We start from the raw sequence: 23,450 nt of genomic DNA on the forward strand, positions 1-23,450 counted from the left end.
TAATAATAATAATAATAATGATGATGATGATAAGAAGAAGAAGAAGAAGAAGAAGAAGAAGAAATTCAGGGTATTGACACCCTCACACGAAGAATCATGTCAGACAATAGATCCTACGATTCATAACACATACAAAAGCAAGTCAATTGTTCAACTGAAAAACAAACAAACACGGGAATCAAAATAGGGAATTGCATGGGACATCATTCTTGTCTCTGATGCGTGAAATTTGGAAATGTCCTCCACATTTTGAAAGCTTAACTTACACCTTGAATGTTGTACGACGCTCTTTGAAATATTGCTAGAAAGAGCATGCTTGATTGTACATCAATAATAAGGGAAAGTTTACTATTGGAAAGTTGAAGTCATCCCTCTTGTCATAAGGCTAAAATTTTGTAATTCGAACATCTCAACTTCCTCAACAATGCTTACATTAAATAGTACTCCATTCCTGACAACTAACCATAACCTACTGAATCTACAGAAACAATGTAATTCAGTTACAATCAGTGTTTAACAAAATAAGTTACACTGCCATTTAACAACACAATGGTTAGATATTATGGTGATATTATTTGTCTCAAAAAGAAAGAAATGATACTGAAAACGTCGTCTGAAGCGGGATGGCCTAGTAGATAAGGCGTTGGTTCGTCGCGCCAAACTCCGGGTTCTCTGCCCCAGTTGGGTACAATGTGCAAACCCCATTGCAGGTGTTCCCCAGCATAATATTGGTAAAAGTGACCTCACTCACTCACTCACTCACTCACTCACTCACTCACTCACTCACTCACTCACTCACCCATCCTCCCTCCCAACCACCCACCCTCCAATCCACTCACTCACTCATAGCACAAATGGCTGAATAATCATACTTTATTCACATCAGCTGGATTAAAGTATTTCTTGCAGGATGAATACTAGTATGTAACCCTGATGTAACGCTGTAAAAAAATCTAACACAATGATGAAGACATTGTTCAGATCAGAATCTATCTAGTAATTCCCAATTTCCGTAGGTCCTGCCATGTGTATATAAGGACTGCCTTTCTGTAGACGACGTGAACACCATTACTGGGATTTCGTAGCATATGCATGACAACTAGCATCACAGTAAGCAGTTGTACCGCTCAATTAAAGGGACGTAACTCTACACGTTCTGAAGATGCAACGTGTGTTTAATACTGCTGTGCATTGCATGCTGATACTGAGTAATGTTGAAACTAGGTCTTAAACGACCAATGGCTGACATTTCTATAACAACATAAAAAAAATTGAAGTCGGAAGGTGGGTTGTCTTCTACGAGAATTTAAAATGCCATTAAAAGATAACCATGCATTCAGAAACCAAAGCAAAACATCAGGTTAGATTTAAGCAACTTGTCCCGGGCTGACCATAGACATAATGAATGGATGTGACTGTTGGGAAAATTCAGTTTGAGATTCCCTAGCGACAAAAAAAATAAATATGTCCGATGCAATTTCCATTTTTTTTTTGTCTTGTACCAAATGCTCCCTTTTGTCATAGTCAGGATACGCTCACCTTTCTGCGAACTCCTGGTATCATCACTATTTTGATTGTGATTCATAAAAACATGCTCATGTTATAGTCGGAATCGAACATTGGGCTCGATGTTACGGATATTTCTCATGATAAAGAAAAAACTGTTGTTTCTTTTATTTAAATTTGTCCCTGCATCGAGTGAGTAACTTTAATGTTTCAATTGGGGCGGTCGGGTAGTCCAGTGGTTCAAGCGTCCGCTCGTCACGCCGAAGACCCGGGTTTGATTCCTGGTATGGGTACAATGTGTGAAGCCCATTTCTGGTGTCATCCGCCGTGATATTGCTGGAATATTGCTAAAGCGGCGTAAAACCATACTCACTCACTCACTCACTAATGTTTAAATTGATCCTTTGTTGCAAATATACATGTTTAATGGATTCTCACTGACACAATTGTGATCGATACTGAATACACACGCCACATGGTTCTCCGTAGGGTTGGTGTAGAATCAAATTATACTTATAAAGGGTACGGTATTCCGAACTGGAATACCCAAAGTTTGACAGGTTTCGGCTACACTTGATTCATGATACTGCAAGGGCAGGAGGTCTCGACTAGCGTTGGCATTAGCCTAATGCTAGGTACTAAAGTAAACAGAACGAATGTAACCTCATCATATTACTTCCTTGACAGTCAAATTGCATATAGTTTGTATGTCGTCATTTTCAGTCATCTTTGAATTCAAAGATATGTGTTCGGTTTTAGCTGAAAATAATTGTAAACTCTTTGCACTAGATATCCATAAAGTTCTTGGTGACCAATTTGGAAACCTCCTGTTCATATTTTCCATTTTTTATATCAACTCACCATCCTATGACCCTCTGCGTTGCATATGGTCATGAGTGCTGCATATGGTCATGAGTGCTGCATATGGTCATGAGTGCTGGGAGACCCGTGAAGAGTCCGGGGTAGAATAGGTCTTCAGCTACCCATGCTTGCCGTAAAAGGTGACCATGCTTGTCGTAAAAGGCGACTAACGGGATCGGGTGGTCAGGCTCGTTGACTTGGTTGATGCATGTCATCGATCCCAATTGCGTGGATGGATGCTCATGATATTAATCACTGGATTGTCTGGTCCAGACTCGATTATTTACAGACCGCCGTCATATAGCTGGAATATTGCTGAGTGCGGCGTAAAACAACAAACCAACCAACCAATCATGAGTGCTGGACGATGTTGGCAGCCACACGGCCAAAGGCAAGAACTAAGAATCTGAATCAGCATCTTACATATGCAGTTGTGTGCAGGAAGTCTCGACAAGCGTAGGCATTCGCCTAATGCGAGGTACTTATGATGTAAAGAGAAAAATCTAAACCTCATCATATTACTTCCTTGACAGTTAAATTGTAACCATGTGTGTCATCATTTTCAGTCATCTTTGTATTTAGAAATATGTGTTGGGAAGATCGGTTTTAGATGGAAATAATTTACTGCAACTCATGCTCCTAATATGTTGTGCGTTGTAGGGCTGGGACTGGTAACTCGGGTACCCGGGTCGGGTGGGTATACGACAATCCCACATTACGAACTGAAGGGAAACCTCATTCCTTGATCCATTTTGTGACAAACGTAGTGACTAAAGATACATTTCCATATCTATCTTCAGAGGTTCAGGGAAAATTGATAAAATGAAAGCAAATGCTATGAAGTTTACTGAGAAAACAATATGTGAAATGCTGGACTCATTCATAACATCTATGTCAAATTTGGGGTAAGACATTAAGGCAAGAAGTATGCATCCCCATGGGCATCCGCGCCCCTATAATTGAAAAGGAAATTATCATACGATGTTAAAATTATATAATTCACGTTAAATCATGGTTACTTGACACGCCCCCACTAGCCTTACCCCTGACATACATGGAATCCATACCAGTAGTATATATACACCACTGGTCTCCAAACAACTAATGAAACGATCGCGTATATTCTGTACCCGGCTGATGGTAATATCCAAAGAACTTGCAGGCCTAGCCAGTCGTGCTATTTAAGCCACGCCTCCTTGTTAGTGCTTTTAAGATTCGTTTGGCTTGTGACAAATACAGACCTAGTACAACGTACTTTTAATTAAGCGTAACAGCGCTAACTTCACGTTTTCACATCTATTATTTTTATCTTTATCCATCGTATTGTACACCATACTGGCTACATAATGACGTGAAAGAAAAAAGTTATTACTATTTTTCATGCTACATGCATTTTAAGACAAATAAGTAGTTTCCATTATGATAGTACTCAGTATTAGGCATGGACTGCACAACATTATTAAAGACATTTTTAAAACGTGTAGAGTTACAAAGTAGAGATAATTTATGGATAACAACTTCTTTATTTACTTAAAGGTGACGTTTCGGTATGGATCCTCATACCGTTGTCAAGCAAGGCTTGGTATAAAGATCTGCACCGAAACGTCGCCTTTATAGTTATTAAAGAAGTTGTTATCCATAAATTATCTCTACTTTGTCATCCATCAACTTCTAAGTAATGCCTATCAACCAATTCATGTAGAGTAACGTCCCTTGAATGAAGTGCTTTTACTGCTTAATGTAATTCCATGTATCAAGCATATGAAACGAAATCCCAGCAATGGTGTTTACCTCGTCTACAGAAAGGAAATCCTGACACACACAGGGCATGGTGAGGTGAGGTGAAATTGGGTTTAACGTCGCGTCTAAGATTATTGCACTTATATAGCGACGTGCATGCACGTGTGTGTGTGTGCGTGTGTGTGTGTGGCTGCTTGTACTAGTCCGGACTGATGCCGATTTATAGTACTAGCCAACTGAGATACCATGCCGCAGTTTAACATGAATACCCCACTAAGACACAGTATATTGACTCCGAGCCGACCAGTCCTTGTTTTCGCCCCTGAATGCCGAGCGCCAGACAGGGTAACAACAAGTACCATCTTTTAACGTCTTTTGGTATGAAGCGGCCGGGTATCGAACCTCGGACCTTCCGCTCCCCGGCGGACGCTCTACCACTAGACCACGGAGGCGGTCTCTACCAGTGAGCGTAGGTCAGAAGTCCGACCTGTCTGTGTGACCCGACTGATGAAGTTGCCAACTGTAGCTCTTGAACAGCCAAAGGTTCTTACAAAATAGGCTTTCCAGTTGCTCCCCCGCGTTGACCTGCAGTGAGTCGTGCTATTCTTTTGGCGTTGATTTTACTCAAATAGGACCTACATGATAAACGTGGGACATTATGTTGAGTTGAAATGTGTTTGGTTGATTGTGTATGCATGTGGTTGCGTTATAATATTTATGAGGTTGGATATCCTTAATAGATGATCATGTGTAAAGTTTCTTTTGGACTTGAGTACAGATAGGAACAGGATATTGTGTCGGTCGCTGTTTCAAATGGTTTGAAAGAAGGGATCAAACAATGCTATTTGATCAAATGTTATGTAATGTAGCCTAAGGCAGTGTCAGTAACATAATCAACACTAGGACCAATAACAGAGCTACAGATAAGCAGCGTATTTACGTAAAATACCCCCCTCTCCTTCCAACCCAAAAGAAAAAAAAATACACAAGAAACACCACATAAACAATAAATACTCAAAGCCCAATTACTTACAATTAACTTGCGTACAGAACAGAAATTACATGAAATTAATAAAAATCAAATGAAAAATATCCCAATAAAGCTTTTTCAGCATGCATACAACGGAGCTAATTTCCGAAACACAATTACTAGCTAATTTACTTTCCGAGTCGATCCTGTATATTCAGAACCGTTATATACATGTACATCTACAATTTTTGTGTGTAAATCTTAAAATGTTCACTCATTTGGGAAAAAACCAATAGAATGATGAATAGATGAGTGAAAAAATATTGGTCACCCAATGAAAAATGAAACAACCCAATTCAAATAGAAACCTTCGAGTAAAAACTCGATTGCTCAAAAAGTTATATGGAGCTCTGAATAACTAATGTCATGTCATATATTGAATGTACCACAAAGAACTGGTACTTCCCTTTTACCAGCGGATTGTTATAATGCACCACTTTACAATGTTAGATATCTAGTCAATCAAAGTGACACTGCTGTCCCCAATGGTTTCTTTGTGTTCACACTGTAATTAATAGAAGCAGGATTTGATATTTTTGCGATGTATATAATAAGAGTTTGTCGGCTATATTCCCAGCATGCCGCGGTACCCTGAAGATAATAAGGCAACTCATTGTTTGGTAACATGATCGACGTAACTTGGTAACCGTTACACCATCCCAGACACTGATTTCGCTTCATGTTTATTGCCAAAATGCACATGAAGAATCCAGGTGTACGTAGGCAATGAAAACTGTTCCGGGCATTAGTGAGTGAGTAAGTGAGTAAGTGAGTAAGTGAGTTCGGTTTAACGCCGCTTTTAACATTATTCCAGTTATATCACAGCGGGTCAGCTTAATGTGAGAGGAAAGCCCGAAGTGATGCAGGTCTCAGACGTTTACCACTTCGGTGAAACCCACGAGCACGGGTATGGTGCTGACAAACCTAGAAACATAATCGGGGCGAATCGGGATTCGAACCCACAATCATAGGTTTCTGGCGTGCCCAAGGGACGTAGATCAGGTCATGAAGAAAGAGAGAACATGGAAACAGCAAATCTTTCAATATCATTTATTCATTCATGTATTTCTATATGTTCCAAAGCAGCACATACTGACCAAAGAGAGAAACACGTATATACATTTCGTAAGTTGTTAGGGGCGGTCGGGTAGCCTAGTGGTTAAAGCGTTCGCTCGTCACGCCCAAGACCCGGGTTCGATTCCCGACATGGGTGTACAATGTGTGAAGCCCATTTCTGGTGTCCCCCGCCGTGATAATGCTGGAATATTGCTAAAAGCGGCGTAAAACCATACTCACTCACTCACTCGTAAGATGTTATGAGTTATGTGAATTTTTAAGTTTTTCTTATTAGGAGGAGCAGAGGCTTATATAGAAAGAGCCCTGCGTTTGGTGGCCGAAACAATCATGTAATATATTACTCAAAGGGGCAAAGATATCGGATTGTTTTCGTTCTTTGGGAGGCCACTTGACGTCATATGAACGCATTGTTTCAAATAAATGAAGATGGCAATATCTGTTGAGACAGTTTAACTGACGTCGTTCCACCAACAGTTTACCCGTATTGATTTAGCTGACGTGTCCAGATGCGAGACATTCTTCTACATTTTAATCCCCCCCCCCCCCCCCCCCCCGTCAGTTCTCCTTAATATATTCGTTACAAATCACACACACACACACACACACACACACACACACACACACACACACACACACACACACACACACACACACACACACACACACACACACACACACACACACACACGCGCGCGCGCGCGGGGGATAAGATAATAGGTTAAGTGTGGGCTTCACATATTGTACCAAATCGGGAATCGAACTAGGGAACCCAATCTCCTACTGGGCCTATTATGACAGCGGGTTACCAAACCTTCGTATCGTATGTCGATGACTGTGTGGATTCATTCCAACTGGTGGTCACAAGCATTCACGGTTTGTTTCATGGCCAATATATTCTGTCTTTGAAACATTTATACATGTACATTGTATGTGTTTATCAGCAGGAAAGATAAACGGTGCGGTTGTTCAGCGGTTGGGCTGGTCTGTCGTTTGTGTCGACCGAAAGTGGTTCGCCGTCGGCAACTGGAACAGCCCTCAGCACGCGGATCTAAGGAAGTAACGATATACAGGATTAGGATCATTCTGGTCTTCAGTGATGCTTCAATACAACACGACGGAAAGTAATTACCACGATGCAATCTACATATTTCGAGTGATGGCGCGTTCAGTAGCTTAAAGCTAGATTACATTTACAGACTAATTCATTCCTGTTTCATTTGATACCTACAAATATTATTTGAAACCTCTGATTGTCCAATCAGTCAGTATAGAAAGATATAACTTATATATTTATCAAATACGTACGGATACCAAGTATCATGATTTCCTGTGGGCGATTTGTACGAAATATGATTTCACCCTGAAACAACGTATGCCGCAAGTTCTTACCCTATCCTCTGTGGTGAGAACAGGCAAAACCATAAGAACCCATCGGACAGACTCCGAACAGGGCGGGGTGGTAAGCGAACCCTTGTACGTGTAGTAATCGTCATCAAGCAGCAGCAGCTCGCTGGGGTCCAGAGTCACATTCTCAGCTTCACCTATACCATAGCAACAAAACTACCATACAATACTGAGGAAGATCAGTCTTTATCATCAGTCATTTCTAAAAGACTGTCACATACTATCGTTATACTTCATTAATTAATTATCTACTTTTCATCAAAATGTATAGAACAGGATTGTTTGTTGTTTCAAATATACATACAGGTGATCCCCGAAAGCATGTCTGTTTTCATAGTTAATAAAAAAAAAACACCCATTAAGGCATGCATACGGAAGTGTCACTTGTAAGAGACGTGGTGAAACATAAATTCAGAAAATAATAACTCATTATCACGCAGGGGACTCAATTTGAAACACAGATACAACGAATCAACATCTCGAGACCGAACTGTTTGTCAGTTAATTTATATCTGTCTACATGTACTGACATAATGTATTGTAAATAAATAATAAAAATGAAATAAATAATGAATGTGAACTAAATAAAAGATAAGATATCACTCATTTTAGTGCCTTTACAATGTTCATGTATTGTTACATATAAGATCTCTGTAAATATGATGCCTTAACATTCAAAATAAATTCAAGAATAAGTACATCAATAATACTTCACAAATTTGTATACACTACGAATATAAACCCAGGAAGTATTGACGATCAAATAATTATTGTATAGTATAAAGTTTAAAACGACTAAGCAGGTAGCCATTTATTGCTTCATTGGCGCTTTTACGTTTGCATGCATCATTTATATTATTCAGAAACATTTCGCAAACACCTAGTGTCATCACTGATTTTCAGGGATCCATTCATATTACTTTCACCCCTATTATGCCCAATGGAATCTGTTTCGTCTGATAATCGAGACTGGTGATTCTCGCTTGAACTTGTCAGTAATTAAGCAATATACTTTTTCTACTGATAAAGGTATTGCTCACATTCATTATTCTGTAACAAGCTCATGTCATCGTCTTCAGCAACCCATGCTTGCCGTAAAAGGCGACTATGCCTGTCGTAAGAGGCGACTAACGGGATCGGGTGGTCAGGCTTGCTGACTTGGTCCATGGATGTCATCGTATCCAAATTGCGTGGATCGATGCTCATGATGTCAATCATGGGATTATCGGGTCCAGAATCGATTAGTTACAGATCGCCGTCATATAGCTGGAATATTGCTGAGCGCGGCGATAAACAATATACAAACTAACAAAACAATCTTGTCATCTTCACACGGTAATTCCTAACAACGTTTCAAACGCCCCCCACCCCACCCCCACACACCCCCACCCCCACCCCCACCCCCCGGACACAGCCCAAACTAAAGTTAAATGTGGGCGTGGCAGAAGATTATTCACTTACAGGACGTTTCAACCGTCGGGTACAATTGATGACAGTTTCAAGGTTACAGAGTTTTATGTATGTTATGAGTGGACATGTCGATATACTTACCGACTTTCAGATGCGCCACTCCATCCACGAACCTGTTGAAGGCATGATCCTGCGACTCACATGTCACCTAGGAAAGGTTAAGGAGGCCGTCGGTTATGAACGGCTACACTTTGGTTAACTGCTTCTCAACTGGTATAATCATTATTTAGGGAGAAAGTATCTATCCCAAGTGAATTGATTTAATTTTCTGGTGAGAGAGTTAATCCATCATTAATCACACATTTGTGGTGTCCCCGTCGTGATATTGGTGGAATATTTCTAAAAGCGGCGTAAAACCATACTCACTCACTCACTCTATACTGAACTGCAAATTAACAACATTCTATTTAAGCACTTGTGGACGTGTCCACAAATTGGATCATCATCGGCAACTTATCTCCTGCATAAAGATGCCACATCTGATACTACAGCTTCTAAAATGCCACTTAAAGGTATTCTGTTCTGCGGGTATTGCCGGTGTCACGAAATATATTCGCCCCCAGAATAAAATCTCCCCCCGGCGAATTTATACCGGTACAGTTCCGCCCCTCTCGAAATAAACTCTCTACCCACCCTACGAAATATTATCTCCCCCCAGAATATTTCCTCCCCCGTTCGTTTTATAAATACTTGCCATGCAGTTCAATAGTTGCCAAACACTTCTGATAGAGACGATGTTGAGAATGTGGAGTGAAAAGGGCTTTACTTTGAGCACTGTGTTTTCTTTTAACTACCGCAATATGAGACAATAAAGTGGTAAATAGGTAGATATAATACTAGTCGTTAGATATCATGCTTCACCATTCATTGTACCATTCTAAACCATGTGAATGTTGTAATATCAGTCAATCAGGTGGGAAAACAGCCAAATCCTCGCTCTATAAAGGACTATGTCAAACATTTTGCAAGTTGAAATGACCCCTGATACTTTATGAATACTTTATGACAGTTTATGGAGTCAAAATCAATGCTGATTATTCATAAACTTAATGCTTCGTACCATAGGCCCATGGCCTCTTCAGTGCTGAATAAAGATTGAAAATACATCAGTCAATCAAAGATGAAGGTAACTTTATACATCAGAGTTCTTGAGAATTAGTTCATGTTTTGTTCTTAGACTAACATTTCAACCATCGATTGTGTTCACATGTAGACTCAAACTGGTATGTTAAAAAATGTATACAGACAACAACAACTGTATTAGAAAGAAACTACACAGATATATACCGCTTTTAGTTTATTAAGACTATTTTATAAATCCACTAACAAACAACATTAAGCCGATCTCTGCCTGCGCGGATCACCACTTCTACTTCCACTGCTGCGACCGTTGAACTCCACGAAAAAATTAAGGCAATCAGTTTCATTGTGTATTTACGAAATGCCCAGCTACATCAGAGTTACAATGGTACAATGATGGTGAGGTGAGGTGAAATTGGGTTAAACGTCGCGTCCAAGATTATTGCACTTATATGTGACATACATAGCCCCTTCATATTAGTTTAAAGAAACAGGTAATGAATTGATTGCTGGAACAAAATGCAGGATAGGCTATTAAAGGCAGAGTTGGAAGGCACAGTTCGTCCATACCAACAAACTACATTTAACAGACAAATATTATATAAACAAATCATATAAACTTCATAATGTCAAGTTAAAATCCGGAGAAAATCATGTTAGGCCCGGTAACTTTCACACGCACTGGTGGATAGTTTTTCATGGCATCAGTCTTGTTTTCTGAGCTTATGTTAATAGTCTATATATCCAGACGACCAAGAGGTGAGGTGAAATGGGGTTTAACATCGCGTTAAAGATAATAGCACTCATATAGCGACGTGCATGCACGTGTGTGTGTAGCTGCTTGTACTAATCCGGACTAATGACGATTTTATAGTGCTAGCTCACTGAGATACCATGCGACAGATTAACATGAAAACCCGACAGTGTACTGACTCCGTGCCGACCAGGTTTTAGCCCCTTAATGCCGAGCGCCAGACAGGGTAACAACATCATGCGACCAAGACGTTTTCTTGTTCAAGGGTGAGGTGAGGTGAAATGGGGTTTAACGTCGCGTCTAAGATTATTGCACTTATATAGCGACGTGCATGCACGTGTGTGTGGCTGCTTGTACTAGTCCGGACTGATGCCGATTTATAGTGCTAGCTCACTGAGATACCATGCAACATAAATACCCCATTAAAACACAGTATACTGACTCCGAGCCGACCAGTCCTTGTTTTAGTCCCTTAATGCCGAGCGCCAGACAGGGTAACAACAAGTACCATCTTTTAACGTCTTTTGGTATGACGCGGCCGGGGATCGAACCCCGGACCTTTTGCTCTCCGGGCGGACGCTCTACCACTAGACCACGGAGGCGGTTTTTCAAGGGCAGCTTTAAAAGGCGAGAAAAGGGATCTGAAGGCTCTTACCTCAAGGAACACTCCAACGACAGCCAAGCCGTCTTCCTTGTCGACAGCCGCCCCAACACTCCCATACTCCTTCTTGTAGTGAACCATATGCAACTACAATCACAAGGAAGACGACGTTTTTTTAATATTATAGCACACTAAATGAAGTAAATAGGCGCTGTGGAGTCCCTTTCTTTTTGAGAACAAAATGAACAATATGGGTCAAAAAGCTACTGTAACCAAAATAAATGTTACATTTCTTTTTCGTTTGTTTCATGAAATAGTCATTCACTTCAAGTTCCTCTCAATTGACGAAATATTCCGATTGGTAAATAATTTATTATAGCCATACCTCCCCATCGTAGTGCTTGCCATTGACGAGATGTTCCGAGGGAGAGTGGAAGTGCATTGAGTCCAGGACGTACTCGCCGTCAGTGAAAGGCATGTCCTCCGTCACGAGACGTTCATTTTTGAAGAAGGCAAGACTCGCGCCATGGCCTGCAATAAAACGAAAAGATCAAAGAGATTAGTTTAAACCATTACACTAAAATATCTCGTTGACATCTACACAAGTGTCAGAAAACGAAAGAAATTATAGGTTTTTTTCCAACATGACTGAGGTAAGATTGACACATACTTCAACTTCAAACAGCTCACCAGCAAATCGTTACCTGCATGTAAAGTAAATCCAGATATTAAGCGCAGAAGACTTTGCAGGAGGAAAAATGATATTTTAATTTGTTTGTCATTTAACGCTGCACTGAGCTATGTTCCAGCTATATGACAGCGGCCTGTAAATAATCGTGTCTGGGCCAGACAATAAAGTGATTATGATATTGTTGGCAACGATCCACGCCGCCAGCATACACTGACACGCAATCAACCAGGTCTCCGAGCCTGAAAACCTGATCCATTTGATCGTCTAACATCCAGTCGTTTAAGGCGCCGCTATTCGCTGTGCAGAGTTGCGTCCCTTGGGCACGCCAGAAACCTATGATTGTGGGCTCCAATCCCGGTTTGCCTCGATTATGTTTCTAGGTTTGTCAGCACCATACCCGTGATCATGGGTTTCACCTAAGTGGTAAACATCTGAGACCTGCATCACTTCGGGCTTTCTTCCCACATTAATCTGACCCGCTGTGATATAACTGGAATAATGTTAGAAGCGGCGTTAAACCCAACTCACTCACTCACTCTAACATTGCTGGGACCTATTCTAACTCGGAATTCTAGCAGACATTTAGACCCAACAAAGGGTTCTTCGCACAAATATGTGGAAACTAAACATATCAGATGCAATTCATCTCTGACCATTTTAATTGTAACGATCACCTATAAGGGCCTGGGTATGGTGAGAGCATTTATGAACCACCGGGTCTGTATGATTTAAAAACTGAGCAAAACCGTACGAAATCATTTTGAAAGTTATAGCATAAATATAGTATTAACATGGCTGATATTTAAATAACGAGAAATTCGTTGAGGAACGCTTAGTTTCTCAGATGAATACAGTTCAAATAAGAATAAGAATAAGAATAAGTCTTAAGAATGTTACTATGCAAACCTAAGTTGATGAAAGGTCCAGGTGTTAGGTATTTGTAACCAATACTTGTAAATAAATTTAAAATATTACCATTCATTTTTAAATTCCCAGACACAGCTCCTTTTGGTTCATATTCGATGCCGCCCAGAGGGTGGCATGTCGCGTCGTCACTCTCGATGTCAATGGGAGACTGCTGGGACCCGTCACAGCAGCGGGTGTCGGTGTCCAGATCGTGCCAGTGAGAAGGATCTGGAACAAAATATTGGGTATTTCAGTTAAATGTCAACTGACTGTGGGAGGATCTTAGACGGGATGCAGATCTCAGACGTTTACATATTTGATGAATCCACGAGCGTGGAGGGATACAGTTCTGACAAACCAAGAACGAATTCATGGCGAATCAGGGATTCAATTGTTAGATAGGCATTGCTTTGAAGTTGACGGATGACAAAGTAGACACAATTTATGGATAACAACTTCTTTATTTACTGTAAAGGTGACCTTTCCGTATAGAGCCTTATACCGTTGTCAAGCAAGACTGAATGAGGAACATTGTACAGAATATATATAGTAGGTGGAGGATTCACTGTAGAGGATTAACAGGAGTAACAAATACATACATGAGTGGGATAACATGAGTAAGTAATGACAACAGAAGGGTGATACTGTCACAACATGATGGACGGAGAACACATCTGGGATTCGATTCCAATATCACAGGTTTCTACCACGCCTAAAAGTAGCAGCTCTGCATGACGAACTGCGGGTCCTGAAACGACTGGGCCACCCAGTAAGCTAAATATACTTTTGAGGTTACGAGATAACCCAGCTGCTTGGTCAGTGCTGAATTTCAATAATAGGAATAAGCTGCATCTCAATTGATTCGGTCTGGAGAGATGTATATGCAAGTGCCACTAATAGCTTGTTCGTTATCGTACATTGTAGAGTTTACTTTAGATTCTTGTGTAATACTACTAAGAGCCTACTTCTGTTAATTGCCGGGCTCATCATCATCATCATCATCATCATAGGAGATTTAACGTGCGCTTTCCGACTGAAGCGTATTTCGCACACGGGGTTGCACTTTATACTATTTGGGTAAAAAAAGTGTAATGAATAAATAAAGAAGTGCAACCCCCAAAAATATAAACTTTACAGTACTAATCTAATAAAGCTAAGGGGGTAGGGGTTTGGCTGGGTGGGAGTGGGTGATAAAAGAATAATGAAAAATGATGCTGTATGACATGAGTCTGTATGACAAGAGGGGTGGCTACAACTTTCCAATAGTCAACTTTCCCGTTTGTCGAGCAATATTCCTTCAGCTTCAAGCTTTGGTGGAAAAGTATAAAGGTGAAAGCAGAGATTTCTCATGATTATGAATGAGTTTTTTCAGTTTCATTTGGAAAGTTCAAAGGTAGAGGTCAGCTGGAGCAAAAAATACCTATATTCACTTAGCGATGATTTTCAACAGCAACATGTCAACCAGAATGTGGTTGAAACAATTAACCATTTCTAAGACTGTCGATAAATGTAACTCACCATCCCCCGAACCTTCATGGTAGCCGAAGTGTATATGGTGCTTCGGGATGGGACACAGAGCATCTTCGGCAGCCGCGTATACGTTGGCTGCAACAACCACGACAACAATCGAAATCAGCATCTTTCTTCGTCAGTGTCTGCGGGATGGAATAGCATGGTGCGAGCATACCTATAAGTAGTAGGATGTTAGAAACTAATACCACCTATTCAACAGGTGGGTTTAAAACCCGTGACTGCAGTTGCGTAGATTACAAAGATACTCAACTAATAAAATGTTAGTTTAATCAATAAATCCGATTTGATTGTATCTAACTCTTCGTGCAAAATTAACATAAACGTATATGAACAATATTTGTAGATAATACATATGTAACATATTAGATCATATAAGAAAAGCGTCATCATTTTGTTGAAGAAACTCGTTTCCTTTTAGTGAAAATGTCTTCAGCAACCCATGCTTGCCGTAAAAGGTGTCTATGCTTGTCGTAAAAGGCGACTAACGGGATCGGGTGGTCAGGCTCGCTGACTTGGTTGATGCATGTCATCGATCCCAATTGCGTGGATCGATGCTCATGATATAAATCACTGGATTGTCTGGTCCAGATTCGATTATTTACATACCGCTGTCATATAGCTGGAACATTGCTGAGTGCGACGTTAAACAACAAACCAACCAACCAACCAACCTTACGCTCCTTACATCGTACTTGCGAAAATGATAGGGTGTTAAATGATAAAGAGTACAACGTATCTTCGGTTATCACTGTGTCATAGGGTGTACGCCCTTTGGTACGCCAGAAACCTATGATTGTGGGTCCGAATCCCGATTCGCCCCAATTATGTTTCTAGGTTTGTCAGCACCATACCCATGCTCGTGGGTTTCATCGAAGTGGAAAACGTCTAAGATCTGCATCATTTCTAGCTTTCCTCCCACATCAAGCTGACACGCCGTGATATAACTGGAATACTGTTAAACGCGGCATTAAACATAACTCACTCACTCACTCACTTAATCACTCATAGGAGTGAGGGAATATTTTGTAACGACGCTTTTGACAATATTCCTGCAATGGACTGCATACTTTGCACCATGTTGGGTGGGAATCGAACCCGAGTCTTCCCCGGACGAGCAAACACTTTAACCACTTGGCCACCCCACCAGTCCCGTGTCATAAAAGTAGAAAATCTCAACCATCCGTGGAGACGAAAGGAACCTCAGCTCTCTAACTATGTGGGGTGGTCGGGTAGCCTAGTGGTTAAAGCGTTCGCTCGTCACGCCGAAGACCCGGGTTCGATTCCCGACATGGGTCCCCATTGACATGAAGCCAATTTCTGGTGTCCCCCGCCGTGATATTGCTGGAATATTGCTAAAAGCGGCGTAAAATCACTCACTGTAACTATGTAATCTTAAGTCCGTGTTATCCTGGTGCAGCTAACTCAAATTTCATTAGTTTATTAAAATAATGAAAATGGAAATGTGAGCAGTTTGGAAAATGATTACAGCTTCCTGGCTACACCAGACCTGCAAATGTCAAGTACAAAACCTGCTTCGCCTACGTTCGTTATGTTGTTATCTGTCACCATATGGCAATCCATTTTGACGTGTATCAACAAACTGATCTTTTATCAAACTTAATATGGGATCAGCAAAGTATTATTACGTACAGGTAGCCGGTTTATTACCCTATCATTTACTCAAATAAACTTACACTCGTGCACTCAAATTGTATACGCGAATATTGTGTCAATTGAAATGACATAGAAATGGTTTTCAAGTGTGGGACGAAACGTATTTTCTATGGTTGAAGTTAGGAACACGTTTCAAAATTAAGCCCTTAGTGCCTTAACATTTAAGGGTTTTGTTTGGGATTTAATTTGTTTGTTTTAATTTAACTCTGTAGTGAAAACCTATCCTTACTGCATTTACATTCAAATTATATTTTCTAGTTGTTAAATTCATACCATATCTTTTGGACATCGTTTCACGTTGGTAAAACTGTCCCTTCTCATTGAATAATTGTCTGATACGGATAATACCTGCATTCCATTCGTCATCATAAATACCTTTTTTATTCAATAATACGTTTTTGGTCTCCTGAACAATCCAACTGTATACAACACAAATTGTTTTCCAGGCGAGAAGATTTCCAAATGTTTATTTTTTTACATTCAATTTGGATATATCATAATTACATAGTTTGATGTGTCCAACTTTTAGTTGTCTCGAAGTATAAGCTGCGTAGTCCTTTACTCATCATTTTTCGGCTTTGTCGAACTCGGATAACTCGAAGTAAGCATCACTTCAACTTCGACACAACGGTGTTTGACTGTTTTATAATTACATTTCAACAAGAACCAGTCAAATATATACTGAACCAAATTAAAAAAAAATTCCCAATCCTAAAATTTTAACATTTTGACCAGTTATCATTGTGGGCCCTTATTGTGTATTTAAACAGCTATGGCCACGTATTGTCTTCAGATAACACTCGTTTTTGTGCAGGTGAATCGATCAAAATCATGTGCACAGCACTATAGTGGCAAAATTGTTTTTTCACGTGCAACTGGTCACGTGGCCATAATACCGCACGTGTTTTCAGCCATACTTGTTAGCAGTCATTAACAAAAAAAGAAAAACACAAGAAAACAAAAGACTTTACGGCCATTTGTCATGCCACGCCTTTCAAATGTGCAACGTGAACGTGCCATCGGCATGTTGCAGACGGGAACGTCCGTAGCTGAAGTCGCAAGGACGATGGGTTGTAGTCGACGGACTGTTTATGATTTACAGACGCGTCTACAGCAAACGAGTACTACCGCTGATCGCCCTCGGCCAGGTCGACCACGTGTCACGTCACATGCAGAGGATCGTCAGATTGTCTTATGTCACCTCCGTAACCGATTTTTGACGGCTACATCAACCAGAAATGAACTGTTTAGAGGTAGACTGAGTGCGCAAACTTTTCGAAACCGTCTGAGAACTGCTCACCTTCAAGCACGACGGCCATACTGCGGGCCGATTCTGACTCAATTACACAGACGTCAACGTCAATTGTTGGCACAGCGACACTTACTATAGACTCAGAGGAATTTGAATCAAGTCGTCTTCAGTGATGAATCCCGGTTTAATCTTCGATTTGCTGATGGTAGGGCGAGGGTGTGGAGGCGCCGTCATGAACGTTACGCCCAGTGTTGTGTACAGGAAGTTGACAGATTTCGAGGCGGGAGTGTCATGGTGTGGGGTGCTTTTGTGTCGCAATGCACGTTCCAGGCTTCTTGTCATCCGTGGCAACCTCAACGCTGCTGCTTACCGCGACCAGGTACTGGCACCAGAACTTCTGCCTTTTATGGCAGCACATGGACCCGGTTTGATCTTCCAACACGACAATGCCAGACCCCACACAGCAATTTTGACAAGGAATTTCCTTCAGAATGCGGGATCAACGTCATGGACTGGCCGTCAAGGTCTCCCGACCTCAATCTCATCGAATACGTCTGGGATGCTCTTGGCAGAAGTCTGCGCACTCTCCAGAACCAACCACAGAATTTGCAAGATCTTGGCACCATTTTGCAGCAACAATGGCGTCGTCTTCCCAATCATGTGTTCACAAGCATCACAAGGTCCATGCGGAGGCGTTGTGTGGCAGTTGGGTCATGTCCCATTAGTCATACGCCCATTTGTCATACTCCCAATAGTTATACAGCAAAAGAGGGATTAGTTAAAACAACAATAGGCATATACCCTTTGGTCAAAATGGATTAGTCCACTAATTAGAAAGCTTGGGATTAGTTTAAATAAATACCTATGATGTTTTAGGAACAAGTACAGGATTCATCTCAAACTAATTTACTGTTCTTTACTGAGTTAAATCGAGTTTACACAATTTAGTGAAAAAACACAAACTAGTACATAAAAGTGTCTATGTTTTAGACTCAAGCATATCACTCTTGTTATCATGGCAGGATTGATTGAAGTGGAATATGTTACTTCTAGGCGAGATACACAGCAGGTACTGTTTCAAGGTCACCTTAACAACAAGAACTCTACAAAGGAACACTGTATCCACTGGAAGTGTGTCGTGAAAACTTGCCGTGTAAGAGTTACACCACTCCTGATAACCACGGCCCTCAAGAACCTGACACTGTTAGATTTGTCAGTAACATGAGGAAGAGGGCCAGAGAAGAGATCACCCCGATGCCAACCCTGTACCAGTAAGCAGTTGCCCAACAAGATCCTGAAGTAGTACCAAGAAGATCCTGGGGTCAGACGCTGGGTCAGAAGAGCATCATCCCTGGCTCTGTTACCGGAAGATGACGTCCAAGATGCCTTGGTCGACGCCATGGACGATACGCCAGCACTAGACAACGCTCAGAGATTTAATGATTATATTGTAACAACTTGGGTTGGTGATGATGCTAGATTCCCCATCCTTCTATGGAATCACAACCGAAACATTGGACCTCGCACGAACGATAATCTGGAAGGCTTCCACTACCGACTGAACAAGTCTCTGCCGCATCATCATCCAAACATTTATCGTTTTGTTGAACTGATCAAGCAGATTGAGAAGTCTGACTCTGCCAAGATGCGTCAAATTGACTTTGGTACTGCTCCCCAAGGCAGAAAGCGAGTATATCGCGAGAAGGAAAACCGACTCATCAGATTGTGGGACCAACTCCAAGTAGGCCAGAAAAACTGTGTTCAGTTTCTGGACGCTGCTGGTTATCTGTATCCAACTGACCACTAAATGTGAAACTGAAAACTCAAAATGTTAATATGTGATCCCGCGTTAATGATAATTTAACTTACAGTGATTACTTAATGTGATTATTTATGTATATATGTCATATAAGATTTTGGTCATTGATGATGATATGTGCTATGATGAATATATATCCTATGCTGAGTTTTAAAAGATTATTAAATGTTGTAATTTTGTATTTCTTGGATCATTCCACTTTAATTGTGGGCATTACTAAGGAAGTTGTTGGTGCTGTCAACCATACCATATGTTGTTTTAACCCGTATGACTAATGGGCCGTATGACTAATGGGAGGACACCGGCAGTTGTCAACGCACATGGTGGCCATACACGCTACTGAACTTGTGTGCCATCAGATTCTCGTGCTTTGGACTTATGATTTAATCTGTTGATGTTATTACCGAATACCGTAGGTGCTTGGAACAAATTATGGTTACCACCGTTAATTAAAATCCTTCTTTGGACAATAATGATTAAAAATTACCTTCTCTGATACATTTGTCCGGTGTATATCATATATGGGATTACTTTTAAAAATGTGAAGTTTTTAATTTGATTCAGTATACAACTTTTGGAGGGGAAATACGGGCGGAAACTGTACAAGTTTATGTATAAAGCTACTGTGAAAGAGACGGTGGAGTAGCGTTGTTGTTTTTGTATATATGAACATCCACGCTGTTATAAATTCATTGTGTGAATTAGTATTGTAAGAAGTAGACTTTTAGTATTAGCATAGTAGTATCGTGATAGTAGTATTATTAGTATTAGTAGATACTTGTATTGTTAGTAGAAAGACATAGGTAACAGTAGAAGTAGGCTAGGAGCACCGAAAATCGGACAATCGGACGAAGAGATTCGTCCATGTAACGCCATGCTGTCAAATTTCCGTTAACGATGACCAAGACAATGTGGGAAGCCCATTTCTGGTGTCCCCCGCGGTGATATTGCTGGGATATTGCTAAAAGCGTCGTGAAACCCAAACTCACTCACTCACTCATAACACCCCCTCCATCATACGGCACGACCTCCTGAATGCAACATTCCGCCTTTCATGTTCCCCCCCAATGGCGGTAAATATGTTGGCTGAATACCTCAGCACTGAACAGACACAACCGGCGTGAGTGAAGTCGTCCCTTTGCCAGTCACGTCGCTGTCAAAGACGTACAGTCCGAGCCCAACTCAATCTCTTACGACGATCTGGGTCTGCCTGTTCTTGGCTTGACCGATGTCTTCCAGGTCTCTCTGTAACGTTGCATCAGGTTAGTCACAGCAACACGGGAGCAACCAAAGGTTCCAGCAATGTGGGCATGGGTGGCTCCCATCTGTATCATACCCAGGGCCCGTTCGCGTTGTTCGGGTGTCAGTCGTTGCATTTCTGTTGTGGTGTTTTATCAGTGTGAGTGTCTGACATACCGTCCGTATCATTTATATACTCTTATTACACGTGTAGTTTCGGCTGCCCAAGCAGAACATGTTTTTCACATTTTCGAATTTTCTGAAGCAAAACGTGTCTATGCGTGTAACACTTTCTGTAAAGAGCAGTGTTGTGTTTGGATAATGTGTTTTGCATTGATTTAGTTTGAACTTATGTTTTTAAATGTTTGCAAGTTTTACTTTTAAAGTGGTTATGTTTCTTTTGGCCGTCAGTATATGTGAACCATACAGATGACATTATGTGCCACCACATTTACGTGTTTGATAGAATCGAAAAAGATAACAAATGTGAATACAATGAAACCTTTCCAATTGCTCGTTCCCAAAGAAAATGTATTGAATACCCGGAGTACAAGACAAGCGGGATAGTGTCATTTGATTGGAAATCTCTGCTGTGCAGTGTGATAAAAAACATAATATTTGGTTGGAACAATCATTAATTTATTTGAAATGTCCTTGTATTTTTTGTTGCAATCTTCAAATAACAGAAGCTTTACTCTGATTCTCCTTCATCTTAACGTTCTCTGCGTTCTTCTTCTTCTTCTGAAAGATTAATAACAAAACTTTATTACAGAGCTGTAGATCACTTATTTCGTCGACAATATCTTTTAATGACAGTGGAACAGAAATGGCCTTCGTTATAACTGCATGCCTTATATCACATATCACGACAATTTCTTACACTGGACAAACTATTAAATAATGACAGGAAGTCTGATTCTGAAGAAAAGCAATACATAAGTGTGTCGAATTGTGTGGTAGTATTAACCTTTATTCATATTCTTCGTCTTCCTCATCTTCTTCGTCTTCCTCATCTTCTTCGTCTTCCTCATCTTCATCTTCTTCACGTTTTCTGCGATCTTCATCTTCATCTGGAACATTGACAAGGAACACGTATTGCAAAAGTTGCAACCATATATAAGATTATGTGTTTAAATCAAGAAACAGAACTGGCCTTCGTTATATTTACAATACTGTTGTGTCATATCAGGTTAGCATAATATTACATTCTTCCTTGAAAAGTAAGAAATTTTTGAACAATGCAACAAAATTCTGATTGCAAAGGAAAGCAATAAATAAGTGTTTGGAAGTGTGTGGTTGTATTAACCTTCTTCATCTTCTTCATTTTCTATATCTTCCTCATCTTCTTCGTCTTCCTCATCTTCTTCGTCTTCCTCATCTTCTTCGTCTTCCTCATCTTCGTCTTCTTCACGTTTTCTGCGATCTTCATCTTCATCTGGAACATTGACAAGGAACATGTATTGCAAATGTGAAAAAGTTGCATCCATATATAAGATCATGTGTTTAAATGAAGGAACAGAACTGGCCTTCGTTATATTTACAATATTGTTGTGTCATATCAGGATGGCATAATATAACATTCTTCCTTGAAAAGTTAGAAATTTGTAAACAATGCCACAAAATTCTGATTGCAAAGGAAAGCAATAAATAAGTGTCTTGAAGTGTGTGGTTGTATTAACCTTCTTCATCTTCTTCATCTTCTTCGTCTTCCTCATCTTCTTCGTCTTCCTCATCTTCGTCTTCTTCACGTTTTCTGCGATCTTCATCTTCATCTGGAACATGCATTGCAAATGTGAAAAAGCTGCATCCATATATAAGATCATGTGTTTAAATCAAGGAACAGAACTGGCCTTCGTTATATTTACAATACTGTTGGGTCATATCAGGATAGCATAATATTACATTCTTCCTTGAAAAGTTAGAAATTTTTGAACAATGCCACAAAATTCTGATTTCAAAGGAAAGCAATAAATAAGTGTCTGGAAGTGTGTGGTTGTATTACCTTCTTCATCATCTTCATCTTCCTCATCTTCTTCGTCTTCCTCATCTTCTTCGTCTTTCTCGTCTTCTTCATCTTCTTCATCTTCGTCTTCCTCACGTTTCCTGCGATCTTCATCTTCATCTGGAACATTGACAAGGATCATGTATTGCAAATTTAAATCAGTTGCATCTATAAATAAGATCATGTGTTTAAATCAAGGAACAGACTGGCCTTCGTTATATTTACAATATTGTTGTGTCATATCAGGATAGCATAACATTACATTCTTCCTTCCACAAAATTCTGATTGCAAAGGAAAGCAATAAATAAGTGTCTGGAAGTGTGTGGTTGTATTAACCTTCTTCATCTTCTTCATCTTCCTCATCTTCTTCGTCTTCCTCATCTTCTTCGTCTTCCTCATCTCCGTCGTGTTCACGTTTCCTGCGATCGTCATCTTCATCTGGAACATTGACAAGGAACATGTATTGCAAATGTGAAAAAGTTGCATCCATATATAAGATCATGTGTTTAAATCAAGGAACAGAACTGGCCTTCGTTATATTTACAATACTGTTGGGTCATATCAGGATAGCAAAATATTACATTCTTCCTTGGGAAGTTAGAAATTTGTGAACAATGCCACAAAATTCTGATTCCAAAGGAAAGCAATAAATAAGTGTCTGGAAGTGTGTGGTTATATTAACCTTCTTCATCTTCTTCATCTTCCTCATCTTCATCGTCTTCCTCATCTTCTTCGTCTTCCTCATCTTCGTCTTCTTCACGTTTTCTGCGATCTTCATCTTCATCTGGAACATTGACAGGGAACTTGTGT

At 40.3% G+C, this 23,450-nt stretch overlaps 2 protein-coding genes and 2 long non-coding RNA genes across 4 annotated transcripts; 1 reads left to right on the forward strand and 3 right to left on the reverse strand.

The window, feature by feature from the left end:
* Positions 1–7,149: 7,149 nt before the first annotated feature.
* Positions 7,150–14,784, reverse strand: LOC124144356 (carbonic anhydrase 2-like). Its single transcript, XM_046513727.2, has 7 exons — positions 14,639–14,784; positions 13,190–13,348; positions 11,909–12,054; positions 11,578–11,670; positions 9,170–9,236; positions 7,604–7,755; positions 7,150–7,262 (listed from the first exon to the last, which is right to left on the reverse strand). The coding sequence occupies exons 1-7, from the start codon at positions 14,757–14,759 to the stop codon at positions 7,152–7,154; spliced, it is 849 nt and encodes a 282-aa protein (XP_046369683.1). The 5' UTR covers positions 14,760–14,784; the 3' UTR covers positions 7,150–7,151.
* A 4,194-nt stretch (positions 14,785–18,978) lies between these two features.
* LOC124144384 lies at positions 18,979–19,386 on the forward strand. The gene has a single exon (XM_046513742.2). It carries the CDS (start codon positions 18,979–18,981, stop codon positions 19,384–19,386), a length of 408 nt encoding a protein of 135 aa, XP_046369698.2.
* A 1,873-nt stretch (positions 19,387–21,259) lies between these two features.
* On the reverse strand, positions 21,260–21,643 carry LOC124144361. The gene is made up of 2 exons (XR_006862401.1): positions 21,605–21,643; positions 21,260–21,378 (listed from the first exon to the last, which is right to left on the reverse strand). It is a non-coding gene; the product is annotated as an uncharacterized LOC124144361 (long non-coding RNA).
* A 1,098-nt stretch (positions 21,644–22,741) lies between these two features.
* Positions 22,742–23,363, reverse strand: LOC125372151. The gene is made up of 3 exons (XR_007218002.1): positions 23,323–23,363; positions 22,977–23,078; positions 22,742–22,759 (listed from the first exon to the last, which is right to left on the reverse strand). It is a non-coding gene; the product is annotated as an uncharacterized LOC125372151 (long non-coding RNA).
* Positions 23,364–23,450: the final 87 nt, after the last annotated feature.

The sequence above is a fragment of the Haliotis rufescens genome, unplaced genomic scaffold (genome assembly GCF_023055435.1).
Source record: "Haliotis rufescens isolate VD_foot unplaced genomic scaffold, xgHalRufe1.0.p SCAF_37, whole genome shotgun sequence".
Lineage (NCBI taxonomy): Eukaryota > Metazoa > Mollusca > Gastropoda > Lepetellida > Haliotidae > Haliotis > Haliotis rufescens.